This window comes from Mustela erminea, chromosome 10 (assembly GCF_009829155.1).
Source record: "Mustela erminea isolate mMusErm1 chromosome 10, mMusErm1.Pri, whole genome shotgun sequence".
Classification (NCBI taxonomy): domain Eukaryota; kingdom Metazoa; phylum Chordata; class Mammalia; order Carnivora; family Mustelidae; genus Mustela; species Mustela erminea.
In genome coordinates this window covers 79,603,184-79,617,085 of record NC_045623.1, presented here as the reverse complement: position 1 = coordinate 79,617,085, position 13,902 = coordinate 79,603,184, and the positions used below count along the sequence as shown (strand labels likewise).

Here is a 13,902-nt window from a genome sequence, read left to right as displayed (position 1 = left end):
CTCATCTTGGCCTCAGTGTCCCCAGCCACTTCAGATGCTGGCTTGGATCAAACCTCCTTTTTCCTACAGCTCAGCAGAAAATAGTTAAAATCTTTCACAGAGGGCTTTAGTAAGAAGTTAAGAAGAAGGAAAGATGAGTTAAGTGGAGTATTTCTAAAAGCTGACAGACACATAAGTGACATTAAGGGTAAAGTACTTCTTGGTGTCCCTTCCTGCTTCACTGTGGAGGACATAGAGGCCCTTATTTCTTCCCTCTCCTCACTGATCCACAGAGGACCCTGAGGAGTGACTCGAGTGACTCAGGCCTTCCCTGCACTTGGATGTGGCAGAATTCTCAACCTCTCCCACAGGGCCTCCCTGTTTCCTCTCTTGGGCAGCTCCCTCAGGAGCCAAAGGGGCAGCTTCCTTCCAGGACAGGACGTTTATTCTCTCACATCTCTGGGCACCCACTTCAGTGCTTTTTATACTACACCATGCTGTTGCTGTGGTCACTCTGTATAAAATCTTAACAGCTGTGGGAGATGACAGATGTAAGACTCTTCATTTTCAAAGTAAAGGACTAGGGAGTGGGGTGGTGTTTTTTCAGTCCCCTTGCTGTCTATGTGAACAGTGTACTTGAGCCAGTACAGAGTAATACAGAGAATTACCATAGATACATTAATTTTGAGGGAGGTTGGCTATGTGTCCTTGTGAAACATCTTTTCTGGCATTTTCAATTTTTGTGCCTTTTTTCAGAGTTATGGTTCTCCTTTATAACTTGAGAAATCTTAATTAACTAATTAGTCCCTTCACTCTTTAACCTACCCCAGCATTCTCCTTGAATTACATAATTTTAGGAATGCTATTTCTCCAACAAATGTTTGATTTTTATTTTGGGATTTCTTCATGATGACTCCCTTTTGTTGCCTCTTACCTTATTTTAGGAAGAGGGTAATTTATGCAGTAGGAAATTCCAGATGTTAGCAGGGATGTTAAAGGAAAAGGAAAACATAAATTTCAGAAAGTCATGCTTATCTTAATATCCCAAAATGATTGTTGAATACTATTTATAATCAAAATTACATTTTTACATTACAATTTTAATTTTTTCAACTAAATTTTAGTATAAATGCATAGTCATTTGCTCAGCTAAAGAAACTTTTCTGCTTGGTGACATCACAATTAGAGAATATTGAGGGCTTATTTCTGAAAACCTTGTGTGGAAAATCAAATTTCCTTCTAAGCTTGTAATAATAATGATGCTTGCAAGGGTTTCCTTAAGGCTTGAAATAGTTATTTGCTGTTCTCCCTTTACCTTTTGAGCACACTGTATTCAGAAGTTGACATCCACTTTATGTCTACCTTTTATGAAAGTAAATGAACATAACAATTTTATTACTGCGTTTTAATTTGGGCAGAATGTTTAAAAGAATTGAGGTGAGCTAACATTTGTCCTTTGCCCTCCTCCTTTTGGTGCAGGGGGAGGGAGCGTGACCACCAAAAGTTAACTTTGTCCCAAAGGACAGACTACCAACACTAGTCTTTACCTTGCTATCTCAGCTTTTCCATATTTTAAATTCTATTGTGAAAAATATCAGATAGTTAAAATTCTCCCCAAACTGTCCGATTGTCATTTGTCTCGTCTGAATACAGTCTGCTGTGGGAAGAAGGCCTCAGCCAGCCCTAAGGCACACTTACTCATCCCTGTCCCCTTGGCTTGCAGTTCGGGGACTCCCAGCAGCTGCGGCTGGTCCGCATCCTGCGCAGCACCGTGATGGTCCGAGTTGGTGGAGGATGGATGGCCCTGGATGAATTTTTAGTCAAAAATGACCCCTGCCGAGGTAAGGAACCTTCCTGAATTACACATAAGGTACGCACTCACCACTGATCTTCCCTGCTTACACAGAGTGTCATTAGTGGGTCTGTTTGGTTTTTATTTTGTTAAGCTGCCCAGATAGCGCTCTACCAGCACAGATTAGAACTTGGGGGTATCTGAGTAGAACAGGAAGAGAAAGCAGGAGAGGTTGATGCCGTCAGGCGAGACAGGCTTCAAAGGACGCAGTAACAAGAATTAAGAATTTATTGGGGTCTTCAAATGTTTCAGTTTGAAAGGTGTTCAGTTAACATTAGCCTAGAAGGGAGCCTAATGAAGCCTTGAGGTTCGTGGTTAGTGATCCAGTTTCCCCTGCCTGTAATTCTTATCCTGGAAACCCAGGGAGAGTGTTGAGCCCCTCCCATGCAGGGAAGGACTGGGGGATCTCCCTTGGCTGGGAGAGGGGATAAAGAACACCTAACAGTGAGCCCAGGCACTTGTCAGAGAGTTGATTACCCAACTAAGACCGGGGCTATGAAACACAAGGGGCGGGCCTGCTAGCCCCAAGCAGAAGAAGAGGGGGAACTGAGTATGAATGCTGGCACCTGCAGCTCCAGGCGTGTGAGGTCTGCCACAAGGCCAAGTGATCAATTTCCAATGGCTAAATCCTCCTCAACTGCATCCTTTCCTTTCTCCTGTTAGCCAAGCTGCATGTGGGTACACATGAGGCTCCCCCACTGTTTGCCAGTCTGTCTTTCTTGACCAGTTTCTGCGTTTCCTGCTGTCTCTGTTTCTTTGTGTTTATTTTTTTTAATTCTAGTTCACCATCCTGGGAGTAAAATAAAGCGCTCTGATTCCAGCTCTTCGATTTCCAGTCAGTCTCCCATAGGTTGGCTTTTAAGCTTTGTCCCCCTTACCCACTCCCCAGCCCGTTGGGAATGGCTTTTGCTTCTTCAACTGTAGCACCTCTTGGCTCTATGGTATCTGCTGCCTTTACGAATGCTTTGAAATAGCCCGGCCATAGCTTTTCTAATTATTAAAATTTGACAGAGCATAGAACACTTCTGTTGAAACAGTACCCATGGAATTTGTGAGTTTCTATGTATTTAACCAACACTTACATAGTTTTTTTAGGTACTACACGCTGTTAAAAGCAGTTGACAGATAATAACACATTTACACTGCTGTGAGGTATAGATTTTTTACTGCCTCCATTTTACAGAATAGGAAACTAAAGTATAGAAAAGTTAAACAACTTACCTAAGGACAGACAGCTAGTAAATGGCAGACAGGATTGCAGTCCAAGACCAGTGTGGCTCTAAAGTATGTGCTCCTGATCGAGGTGCTCTGTGTCTCAGAGGCTAACATACCCTCCACCCCTTCCTGGATGTAGATTGCTGGTTCAGCCTGAGTAACTTACTTGGTAAGGCATATTTATAAACCTGGCAGAAATGTTTACAGTTTACAGTACAGTTATATAACTTCTTTGGAAGTGATTTATAGTCTTATTTTGAAGTGTTTAGAGCTAAAGGGTACAGTTCTCACATGAATTCAGAAATGCCATAGCTTCTCTTATTTTAAATGTCATTCTGCATTTATTCCAGCAAACAAAATATAGATAGTGAATTTTGAAAGCACCTATTCTGATAAAAACTTGAAAGGGTTTAATCAGTTTTAGAAGTTACTGTATCGCAAACTAATTTCCTTGATATAAAAGTCCTCTTTCTTTGTTTTATATCAGGAGCAGGAGCCATATATATGGTTTTAACCATAACTCAGTAAAATAGCATTATTCCTTTGCAAATCTATTAGTAAGGTTTTATTTATTTATTTATTTTGTCCTGTATGATTGGTCTAAACAAATAAACAGAAGAGATGTTGCATGTGACATTTTGGAATCTGGATGCCTGTTTGCTGCCTGCTGTACTTGCTCTGTTGACAATAACTTTATGCTGATGGCCAAGGGCAGCACTGCTTGCTTTGTTCTTATGTTAATAGCTAAAAACTAGAACTCCCATCCCCCACACCCAGGAAGTTTGGGAGGGCCGTCTAGTACCTATTCTCTATGGAACATAGTAGCCTTTTCAGGATTCCTGGGAGCAAACAAGGTAAGGCTTTCCTCTGTGCCTCTCCAGGAGTGCCCTCCTAGCACCCAGTAATCCTCTTGATTCCCTTGATGGCAGAGTCCCAAACTCCCTGGCGGTCTTAGATGTCATAAATCTAGTGACAGAATGAGTATTTCTAATCAAATAAAAAGTTGCGTGAGGAATGAACACTTGGGCTGGGGAAGATGTACAAAGTGGCTGGGAGGGCATGGGCATCACAAAGAGAACGGTTCCCTGAAGCTCTCTGGGATTCTGTGAGGATTCACGTGGCTTCTAGAAGCACCACTTGAGGGAGATTCTGTATTCATTTGTGTTGCATTTCTTTGGCTGTTTGGACCACAGAGAATATTAGACTGAGGCTAGAACACAGGTGATGACAGTTCCTACCAACATGAACACACCTTCCACAAAGCTATTTCAAAATGCAAGGGAAAGCTCAGACGGTACAGTGCTCTAGCCAAATGTGTGAAGTGAAACTACTCAGCTTGGTACGTTCGTGACACTGCTAAAAGTTGGAGGTTTTAGCTTCTGAATTCATCCATGGTCAAGGAGACCATGATGGTTTGAATGGTGATGAAAAACAAGGCCTAAGAACTAGGTCCATCTTTATCTGAGGGTGTGTTTTTGAGCATTAGACAAGTTAGTTCCCCCAAATGAGTGAAGAGCTAGAAAACTTCATTTATGATGATTTGAAAGACAATTTAGTTGAGAACTCATTGTTTTTCTTTTTCTTTTTTCTTTTTCTTTTTTTTTTTTTTTTTTTTTTTTTGGTGGTAAAAATACACATAAAATTTACCATCTTAACCATTTGGTTCAGTGGTTGTATTACCATCACATATCCATGGAGCTCTTTTCATCTTGTAAAACTGAAACTTTGTACCCATTAAGCAGCTTAGAACTCAGTTGTAACTAGCCAACATCATGTGGCCAGTGTGAGTCCCTTAGAAAATGGTGGCCCCGGGGCGCCTGGGTGGCCTAGTGGGTTAAGCCTCTGCCTTCAGCTCAGGTCATGATCTCAGGGTCCTGGGATCGAGCCCTGCATCGGGCTCTCTGCTCAGCAGGGAGCCTGCTTCCCCCTCTCTCTGCCTACTTGTGATCTTTCTCTCTGTCAAATAAATAAATAAAATCTTTAAAAAAAAAAAAAAAGAAAAGAAAAAGAAAATGGTGGCCCCTTTGGTATTGAAAACCTGAAGTAGTTGCCTTCAGGGCCTGGCCTCCAAGATTGATCTTTAAAAAGTCATGATCAAGTAAGTGCTTTTAGAAGATGCTGGGTGAAAGCTAAGAAGGTTTCTTTACTGTAGAACTTTCCAGAGATTACAAAACGCTGATTACATTAGGGATCTCCCAAGGGTGAAGGAGTATTTATTGAACTCTTTTTGTAGAAACCCCCTCAAAAACCTTAGTTTGGGAAACTCTGCTGTAAACAGTGGAAGACCTTGGAAGGATTTGGGGCCATTCTGAGCTATCACGTTTTTATTTAGAAATTCAATTTGGGGGGATGAAATGAGAAATGAGACCAACTGGAAGCCATCCAGGGTGGAGGAGATGTTCCATGAATCACATAAGTGTAAGGGGGTATGGGGGTGGTGTGGAAATGCTCTGGGTGTCCGAGAAGATTTAGAAGATACAATCAGAACAAACTACCATCAGGAGGAAGGGTCCTATGTTGACTTCCCAGTCTCTGGCTCTGATGTCTACTCAGTCATTGGATATAAGGTTCTGACATCCAGGCAAGGGTCTGAGCAGGGGATATAATTGGAGTCAGGCAGAACCATATGACAGCAGTGAAGTCACGTGGGTGAACTCGTCACCACCAGGTTCAAAGTTTAAGAGGGAGAACAGGACTGTGAACAGAACTAGGGGAACATCAGTGTCTAAGAATGGGCAAGAAGGAAGAGAAGCAGGAGAGGAGGTGTCCTGGAGCCAAGGGAAGAGAGTATTTCAAGAGGAGAGCAGGTAGTAATACCCCCAGGTGCAAATTACAACAGCAGAGAGTGGTCAGATTATCAGATTTTTACCTGTACACATAAATATGTGTGCACACATTCTTAATAATACAGAGAGCATTAGCCAGAGTGAAGTAAATTCAGTGTCCTCATACGTTATTTTGGAGAATGTACATTGGTATAAAACTTGAGGGATCGATTGACAAATACAAGAGATCTTGTGTATATTCTTTCTCCCCAGAAAATCCACTTAAAGAAATTTATCCTAGGGCGCCTGGGTGGCTCAGTGGGTTAAGCCGCTGCCTTCGGCTCAGGTCATGATCTCAGGGTCCTGGGATCGAGTCCCGCATCGGGCTCTCTGCTCAGCAGGGAGCCTGCTTCCTCCTCTCTCTCTGCCTGCCTCTCTGCCTACTTGTGTTCTCTGTCAAATAAATAAATAAAATCTTAAAAAAAAAAAAAAAAAGAAATTTATCCTAGGGGAGCCTGGGTGGCTTAGTGGGCTAAGCCTCTGCCTTCAGCTCAGGTCATGATCCTGGGGTCCTGGGATTGAGCCCCGCATCAGGCTCTGCCCAGCAGTGAGCCTGCTTACCCCTCTCTGCCTACTTACCTTTCTGTCTGTCAAATAAATAGATAAAATCTCTTAAAAAAAAAAAAGAAGAAGAAGAAGAAAGAAATTTGTCCTAAGGAAATCATGGCATAATGCACAAAAACCTTTTACAAGTAGTTTGTCACTACTTGTGACATTGTATACATTGTTTTAAAAATTGTAAGCAAATTAAAAATACAACATAGGGTTGGTTAAATAAGTTGACATCCATATGATGAAATAACACTTTACAGCTAGTTGAAATTATGTAAGACCTCTCAAGCATGGAGGAATGTTCCTGATGTCTTTGTATTTAAGAATATATATGCACAGTTCACACACCAACATTTTAATGGTGATGTCCCTTAGGTTGTCAGATTAAGGACTTTTTCTCTTTGTACTTTTCTGTATATTTCAAACTTTGCACAGTTTAAAGTTATCAGTAATAATTTGCCAGGGAGATTTAGGTGGTGTAAGAATGGGAGCCTGAGTGGGGTGGGGGACGGTTGGAGAACCACTAGTGTAGTTGAGGGTATGAGGAGCCAGGGAGTAGGAAGAGCACTTAGGTGGGAGACGTGGGTTCTAGTCCCAGCCCTGCCACGGCTCTCCTTGACCTCAGCCTCTGTGAGTGCTTCACTTCCTTTGTCTGTGACAGGGACTTCTACCAGTCACTGGTGCTCAACTGCATGTGTCACACTCTGCAAACGGTGCAGTGTGTGGAAAGCTTGATGTCGTTAAATCATGACATGTTAAATACCCCAGCCCTCATCTGAGACACCATTTCAGAGTCTTCCCCTTGTATCACTCTGTTGTTCTTGTCTGTTGTTCTTGGCACAGAAATTAACTATTAAATGTTTACTAAAACTACATGTCTGAAATTCTGTATGGCTCAGGGTCACAAGCAGTTCTTTCAGGGGTAAACCCTCGGCTGAGTCATAATTTTCATTCATCACTGTTATCTTAATGCTTTTGCTGTGTGCCCACTGTTAGGCTGGGCACATTAGCAAACACAAATAAAGAAGTGTAAGTCCTGAATCCAGTTATCAGTGATGGAAAGTCTTACTGAAGTTTCTGTGTTAGTGCTGAAGAAAGTTCTCTTGAAGAATCATTAGTGTAGACACAGACAAAAGCACGGAGTCCAGAAGATGGATGAGTAGAGAACCCACAGCCAAGGAATGAGCCTCGAGGGGCACATTCTGTTGGGGCCTGAGGAGGAAGGAAACAGCTTAGCATTCACAGACCACCCAGACATTGGGATCAGCCTAAGGAAACAGGCCTAGATCAGGAAGACCTGGTTGGTTACTGAGCCTAGACTGTCATTCAGGTTTTGATATCCATGTCAGCCCTCTTAACCTGACACTTGGAGATGTTTTGTCAATATAGTATATTGACAAGAATTTGATTTAGGAATTTGGAACTACCCGCTTAGACACCCATGCAACCTGATTTAAAATCTGATTCTTTCAAGATTATGCAGTTCTCTTGAGGACATGCAGGCCTGAGCAGAAGAGGGGGTCGGCACAGGTACCTCAGATCTGCTAAAGTTGTGGTTCCTGGCCAGAGTGAAAAATACTACATTAGAAAAGAATGACAAACGTTGTGTGTATAACAATTGATTCCCTTTTCCCAAATTTCACCAGCAGTCCTCTTTGTTCAGATCTACTTAGCGTAGTCTAAAAAGTAAACAGTATAGGGTGGAAAAGGAGGTAGGAGGTTATTGCAGAATAATACCTTTTGGTGAGAAATAATCTAAGGACATGTTCCAGAGGACTGTTTCTTTTAAGTTAGTAGTATCTTTCACGTTTAACGTTTATGTTGGCCATCCTTGGAGTCTTCTGACCAAATCCAAATTTTAAGTTCCAGTCATACAGCTGCAGAAAGCCATAGGACTACACCTATTGGCCTTCAGAGCAGTTTCCAGATTGTTTCCACTGTGACATTCCTCCCATTTGCCATCGTCCCTTCAGCTTCTTGTTGCTTTCAGGTTTTGAATTAACGTTTCTCACTGGCAAGTTTTGTGCATGGTCTTGATCTTTCTCTCTCTCCTCCCACATGTATACTTCTTAATGATTTTATCCTGATCTTTCTACTGTCCTGAGTTCCTGGACCCCTTCCCCAGTATAGGGGAATTCAAATAGAATAGTTGATTTCAAGGATTTTTCAACACTATTTAGTTACCACGTATCCCGCAAAATCTGAGCAAAAAGTACACATGTACTATGAGAGAGAAAAGAGGGGTTTTGATTTAATGTCTGAGGTTTGTGCACTGCTGCATCTGCTTTCTTTGATGTTGAGTTATGGTGTGCTTGCCCCAGGGGACAGTGCCAAGGCAGGGTCATTACCACAGAATGGCATGGTATTTTGTACATAAAGTTCTTCATCATGACAGACCAAGGGGCTGATCAGTTAATTGTCTGCTGTGGGTCATAACATGAATTTATTTCTACTTCAGAAGACTCCACAGAGGGCACTACAACAGTAGCCCTTGTAACTGTGATTGTGGGGTCAAGCAGCTGTCTGACCATCAGAGATACATGTTTTTTTTTTTAAGATTTCACTGACATTGTATGTGTGTGTTTTTCCTTTTTTTAGCACGAGGTAGAACTAACATTGAACTTAGAGAGAAATTCATCCTGCCTGAGGGGGCATCACAGGGAATGACCCCTTTCCGGTCACGGGGTCGAAGGTCCAAACCATCTTCCCGGGCTGCTTCCCCGACCCGCTCCAGCTCCAGCGCTAGTCAGAGTAACCACAGTTGTACGTCCATGCCGTCTTCACCAGCCACCCCAGCCAGTGGTACCAAGGTATGTACTGACCTCACTCGTGGCCTTCTTCCTTGTTCCCATATTTCCAGGTGGTCGTTGTGGAGGGTAGCCTCTGAGTACTTTCACAAGGAGAGGGACATAAGGACCTACAGACCAAGCTCTACCTAGACCAGCCTTTCCAGGCCCCAGTTGATAACTGGACCTTTAAGATTTTACTCTGAAGGACATTTATTAAAATATGAACTCAGATTGTTAAGTAAGAAACACTTTTTGCTATGTCTTTTCCATCCAGAGTTACTAATGTTGGAAACCCAGGCATTATCTGTGCAGCCAAAGCTAACGGTTAAGTTTGTTTTGATGGGCTACTTATGAAGAAAGCTGTTGCCTTTCTGCCTGGTCCCTTTTATCCTGTTGAACTGATGCCTGTTTTGTTTTATTTTCTGTTTCTTTAAAATGCATTGTCTTCTGTTTTTCGTGTTCCCAATTTGCTTCCTTTCTGTTCCATTTTCAATTGTTCCCGTCCTTCCCTTTGGATTTCCGTTTCACAGACTCCACTTCAGTTCTCTCGCTGTTATGACAAACCCTGGTTGGTAAACAGTAAAGCTGGCACCCCTGTCAGGGACAGCCATTATCCTGACCTCCAGCTGCCCAGCCCCGAGGTAGAGTATGGTTTTGCTGACTAAGGACACAGTCAAGACGAGGCCCTTGCTAATGCCCAGACCTTGATCAGCTACTCTTCCTGACACGAGTCCATGCTCTTTTCCGTCTCTGTGGTGCTTGCTGTCACAGCTGATTCATCTAGACAAGTGTTTTTCAGGGGTTTCTAACTCGGACTCACCAAAATTGGAGATAAATAAGAGATGCCTAAAATCGGATTAGACAGCTTGCTAACAGTCTTTAGAATGTTGGTTTTTTCCAGGGTGATGAACAGTGGTCATTCTGGTAATCTGTTTATGGATATTATTTATAAAACTCAGGCCTCTCGGAGTCTCCAAACATGAGCTACACAAACGAGTTATGAACACTTGAAATTCAACTGTGGTGCATGTTCAGCCTTGTTCTATCTTTGCTTAGAACAGAAGAATGGCTGGTGTCCCCTGCCCTGAGCCACGTCCCCAGGGTGCTTGGTATCACCAGACTGGTCTGAGGCGTGGGTGCTGCCTACTTCAGCCAAGCCCACTATCAGTGGACACTGCTCTGAAGCTCAGATTTTAACTTCTGAATTTCTTGGCCTCATCACTTGGGTATCCGAAGCCTTGATCGGAATACACAGGCTGGCAGTTAAGCATGTTTGAGTGCAGTATTAAAATGCCCAAAGCATTTTTGGAAGAGCAGTGTTTTAGAAACAAATCACCGGCCAGTGGCTTGTCTGATAACAGGAAGATCTGCATTCTAGCTCCGGCTGGGAAGTACTGGATTCTTGTGCCTCAAAAGATAGCATTGCCTTTAGTCACGCAAAGCTTCCGCCTGAGAAGCGGGAAATGTTAAGAAGCCAGTGCCTGTGAATGGGCTGCTGCTTTGGGATTCATCTGCTCCAAGCTAAACCTCCAGTTCAGAAATCTGTCCAGTTGAGAACATAATCTGGGGACCTCTTGGCACCAGAACCCCAAGACTCAACATGCTTATCTTGCATATCTTCTTCCTTAATGGCTCCAGTTTCATGAAAGTCTGGAACATTCTTTAAAATTTTAAATGTTTTAATTATGAAGTACAAAAGACTCACAGGATTCAAATAGGCCAGGCTTTTTGTTTTGTCTTAAGGTTTTACCTTTCATTTTGTTCATTTCGAGGTTTCACCTTTCCTTACCTGTGGGTGTTGTACAGGCCGTGTCCTGACGTGGACTCCCAGCCCAGGGGTTCCAGGGCTGCAGTCTTCCCGGTGGCCGCACGCACAAGCGGTAGCTTCTGAAACTGGTGCTCTTACTCCTCTGTGGGCCAGGAGGGTTTGTGCGTGAACATTAATCACTTTCTGCGGCTTCTGCTTCTTCTTTCTAAATTAAAGAAATAAAAGAAACACAATGAAACGGGTTGCTGTACTCTTTCCATTTGTATAAACATCTTAAAGGTCCTGGAAAACAGTTTACACAATTTATTTCAAAGAAGAATTAGAACATCGTGTTGTGGCATGAGTGGTATTTAAAATAGACTTAAAATATTCCTTCTCCAAATTAAGTCTACTACTATCTTTTTAAAAAAGGCAAAAAAAAAAACCTCAAGTGGGAAATGTTGCTCCTCTCGATAGCAGTAATAATATATATTTATCCAGCTCTTTTTCCACTAGGAAGTACTTCTACACATGATTTATTCATTCAGCAAGTTTTTATTGAGCCCCTCCTCTGTGCCAGACACTGTTTGAGGTGCTGAGGATGTGACCATGAACAAAATAAAGCTTAGACTTGAATGCAGGTGAGGCTGCAAACAAGGGTGGGTGTACCAGATCCTGAAGCAGGGGAGGAGTGCAAGGTGGGGTGGCACTTTAGTAGTGTGGCAAGACCTCTCTGGCCTTTCTAGCCACGCCGCTAGAAGGAAACGGGAGTGAGCCACACCCACACACATATGGGGAGGCCCACTGGATTGAACAAGAAGGAATGTGGTTATCTGCATTTCTTCGTGAGGAAATAGATCTCAGCTTGACTGAAGTTCATGCAGTCCTGCACCTATTGAGATAGGGTTGGAGTGATCGCTGCATCTCCATACTAAATGTTTACGGTGTGAACCCATCTTTCAAGTTTTTAACCCCAACACTTTGACACTTGTGAATATTTGGATTTTTTTTTTTTTTTTTTGCCATTTCTAGTAGAAATTTGTCAGTGACATAAAATTTGTCAGTAGATATCTAGTAGAAGTTTAGAAGACATTGTAAAATTCCAAATTGGAACATGAGACCTTTTGTGGAGTACAATTATTAAAATATATACCCTAGGACACTTTCAAAATAAATCTTTTGTTTTCCTGGACTTTTAATTTGCTTTCCAATCAATTAGATGTGAGGAGGCTTAAGTAGACCCTTTAAAATTGAATTTCAAAAATTTTATCTAGTAAATATGACCTTTTATTTTATTATTATTTTTTTTAAGGTTATTCCATCAACAGGCAGCAAGTTGAAACGACCAACACCAACTTTTCACTCTAGTCGAACATCCCTTGCTGGTGATACTAGCAATAGCTCTTCCCCAGCCTCCACAGGTGCCAAAGCAAATCGGGCAGGTAAGTACCTACCCCTGTTCATAGGTTTTGGGGTGAAGGGGGAGGGGGAGCGGCCAGGCTGAGAACTGGAGAACAGCAGTCTCCGAGCAATGCCCTACTGCTCTCCAGGGAGCAAGTGATGAGAGATGCACTCGATGTGATGTCCAGAGAGGCCCGCACATTTGTTGCTGCTCTTTCCTTTCCCTCCCACCATTGTAGCTAGCTATAGCTATGCCTTCTCAGAGCAGAGGCTTCCATGGCTAAAGCCAGGCCCCTTGTTTTCTAATTAGGAATGACCATATTTGAGAGACTGTAGAAGGCAAGAGAGGGGCCTTCTGAAATGGGCCTTCCTCAGAAGGCCATTCAGTTTTGGGCCTGGCAGTTTGCTAGTAATTTTTTCCAACACTATGATAGCTGCTGGCAAGCTGAGAAAGTCATCACCTGTTGATGTTCCTCATGGGAGCCTAGGAATTGGCCTCATTTCTGGCACGCTTTTCACCCGGCCCTGATGCCCACCCCCTCTAGCAGGCTCTCCGCTATGCCCAGGAGACTGAGCAGTCCTGCTCAGTGCCACTTGGGGGGGCCACACAAGGTCACTGTGCTCCTGAGAGAAGGCAGGCTTCTCAAGAAGAATCACAAAGCCAGAAAAGGTTTCAAGCCACTGCTGTGTAGGTGGGGAGATAGGGGTTCCAGAAAGGCCCTGATTTGCCCAGGGTCACATGGCAGATCAGGTGGTATTAGAATCAGAGCCCCAACCTCTCATCACTCTTCTTGCCACCCCCCACCCCATGTTGTCTCTATTAAGTCTGCTGCTTTATTCTCGAATTCCAGACCCTAAAAAGTCAGCCAGTCGTCCTGGGAGTCGGGCCGGGAGTCGGGCCGGGAGTCGGGCCAGTAGCCGGCGAGGAAGCGATGCCTCTGACTTTGACCTTTTAGAGACACAGTCTGCTTGTTCAGACACTTCGGAGAGCAGCGCCGCAGGGGGCCAGGGCAACTCCAGGAGAGGGCTCAACAAGCCTTCCAAAATCCCAACCATGTCTAAGAAGACCACCACTGCCTCCCCCAGGACTCCAGGTCCCAAACGATAACACTGTACAAGCACCCTCAAGCCTCTATCCACTTTGAAGCCTGCTCCGTACATTGGGTGTATATTTATTCTGAACAGGAGAAGTTATATTGTTAAAAGTGTAAAAGAATAATTGTGTTATGAAGCTGCCTTATTTTTTTTTTCTTTTTGTAAGTTACTATTTTCATGTGAATATTTATGTAGATAAAATTTGCCTCCTGGTAACCCTGGTAATGGATGGGGCCCAGAAATGAAATATTTGAGAAAAAACAAGTGAGAAGGTCAAGATGAGAATCTGTAATTAAAAAAAAAAAAAAAAGGCTCTAAATAGGGTTTCTGCGCGGTGCAGGGTTGTAAACCTGCTTTATCTTTTAGGATTATTCCTAAATGCATCTTCTTTATAAACTCGACTTGCTGTCCCAGCAAGATAAATTATATTAAAAAAAATAATAAGAA

At 43.0% G+C, this 13,902-nt stretch overlaps 1 protein-coding gene across 1 annotated transcript in view; it reads left to right on the top strand.

Moving 5' to 3' along the window:
• MACF1 (microtubule actin crosslinking factor 1) overlaps nucleotides 1-13,468 on the top strand; it is a 339,095-nt gene extending 325,627 nt beyond the window's left edge. Inside the window, 4 exon segments of the mRNA XM_032302100.1 lie at nucleotides 1,703-1,820; nucleotides 9,022-9,233; nucleotides 12,272-12,401; nucleotides 13,212-13,468. Coding sequence (XP_032157991.1) covers nucleotides 1,703-1,820; nucleotides 9,022-9,233; nucleotides 12,272-12,401; nucleotides 13,212-13,468 — 717 coding nt within the window.
• The last annotated feature ends 434 nt before the right edge of the window (nucleotides 13,469-13,902 follow it).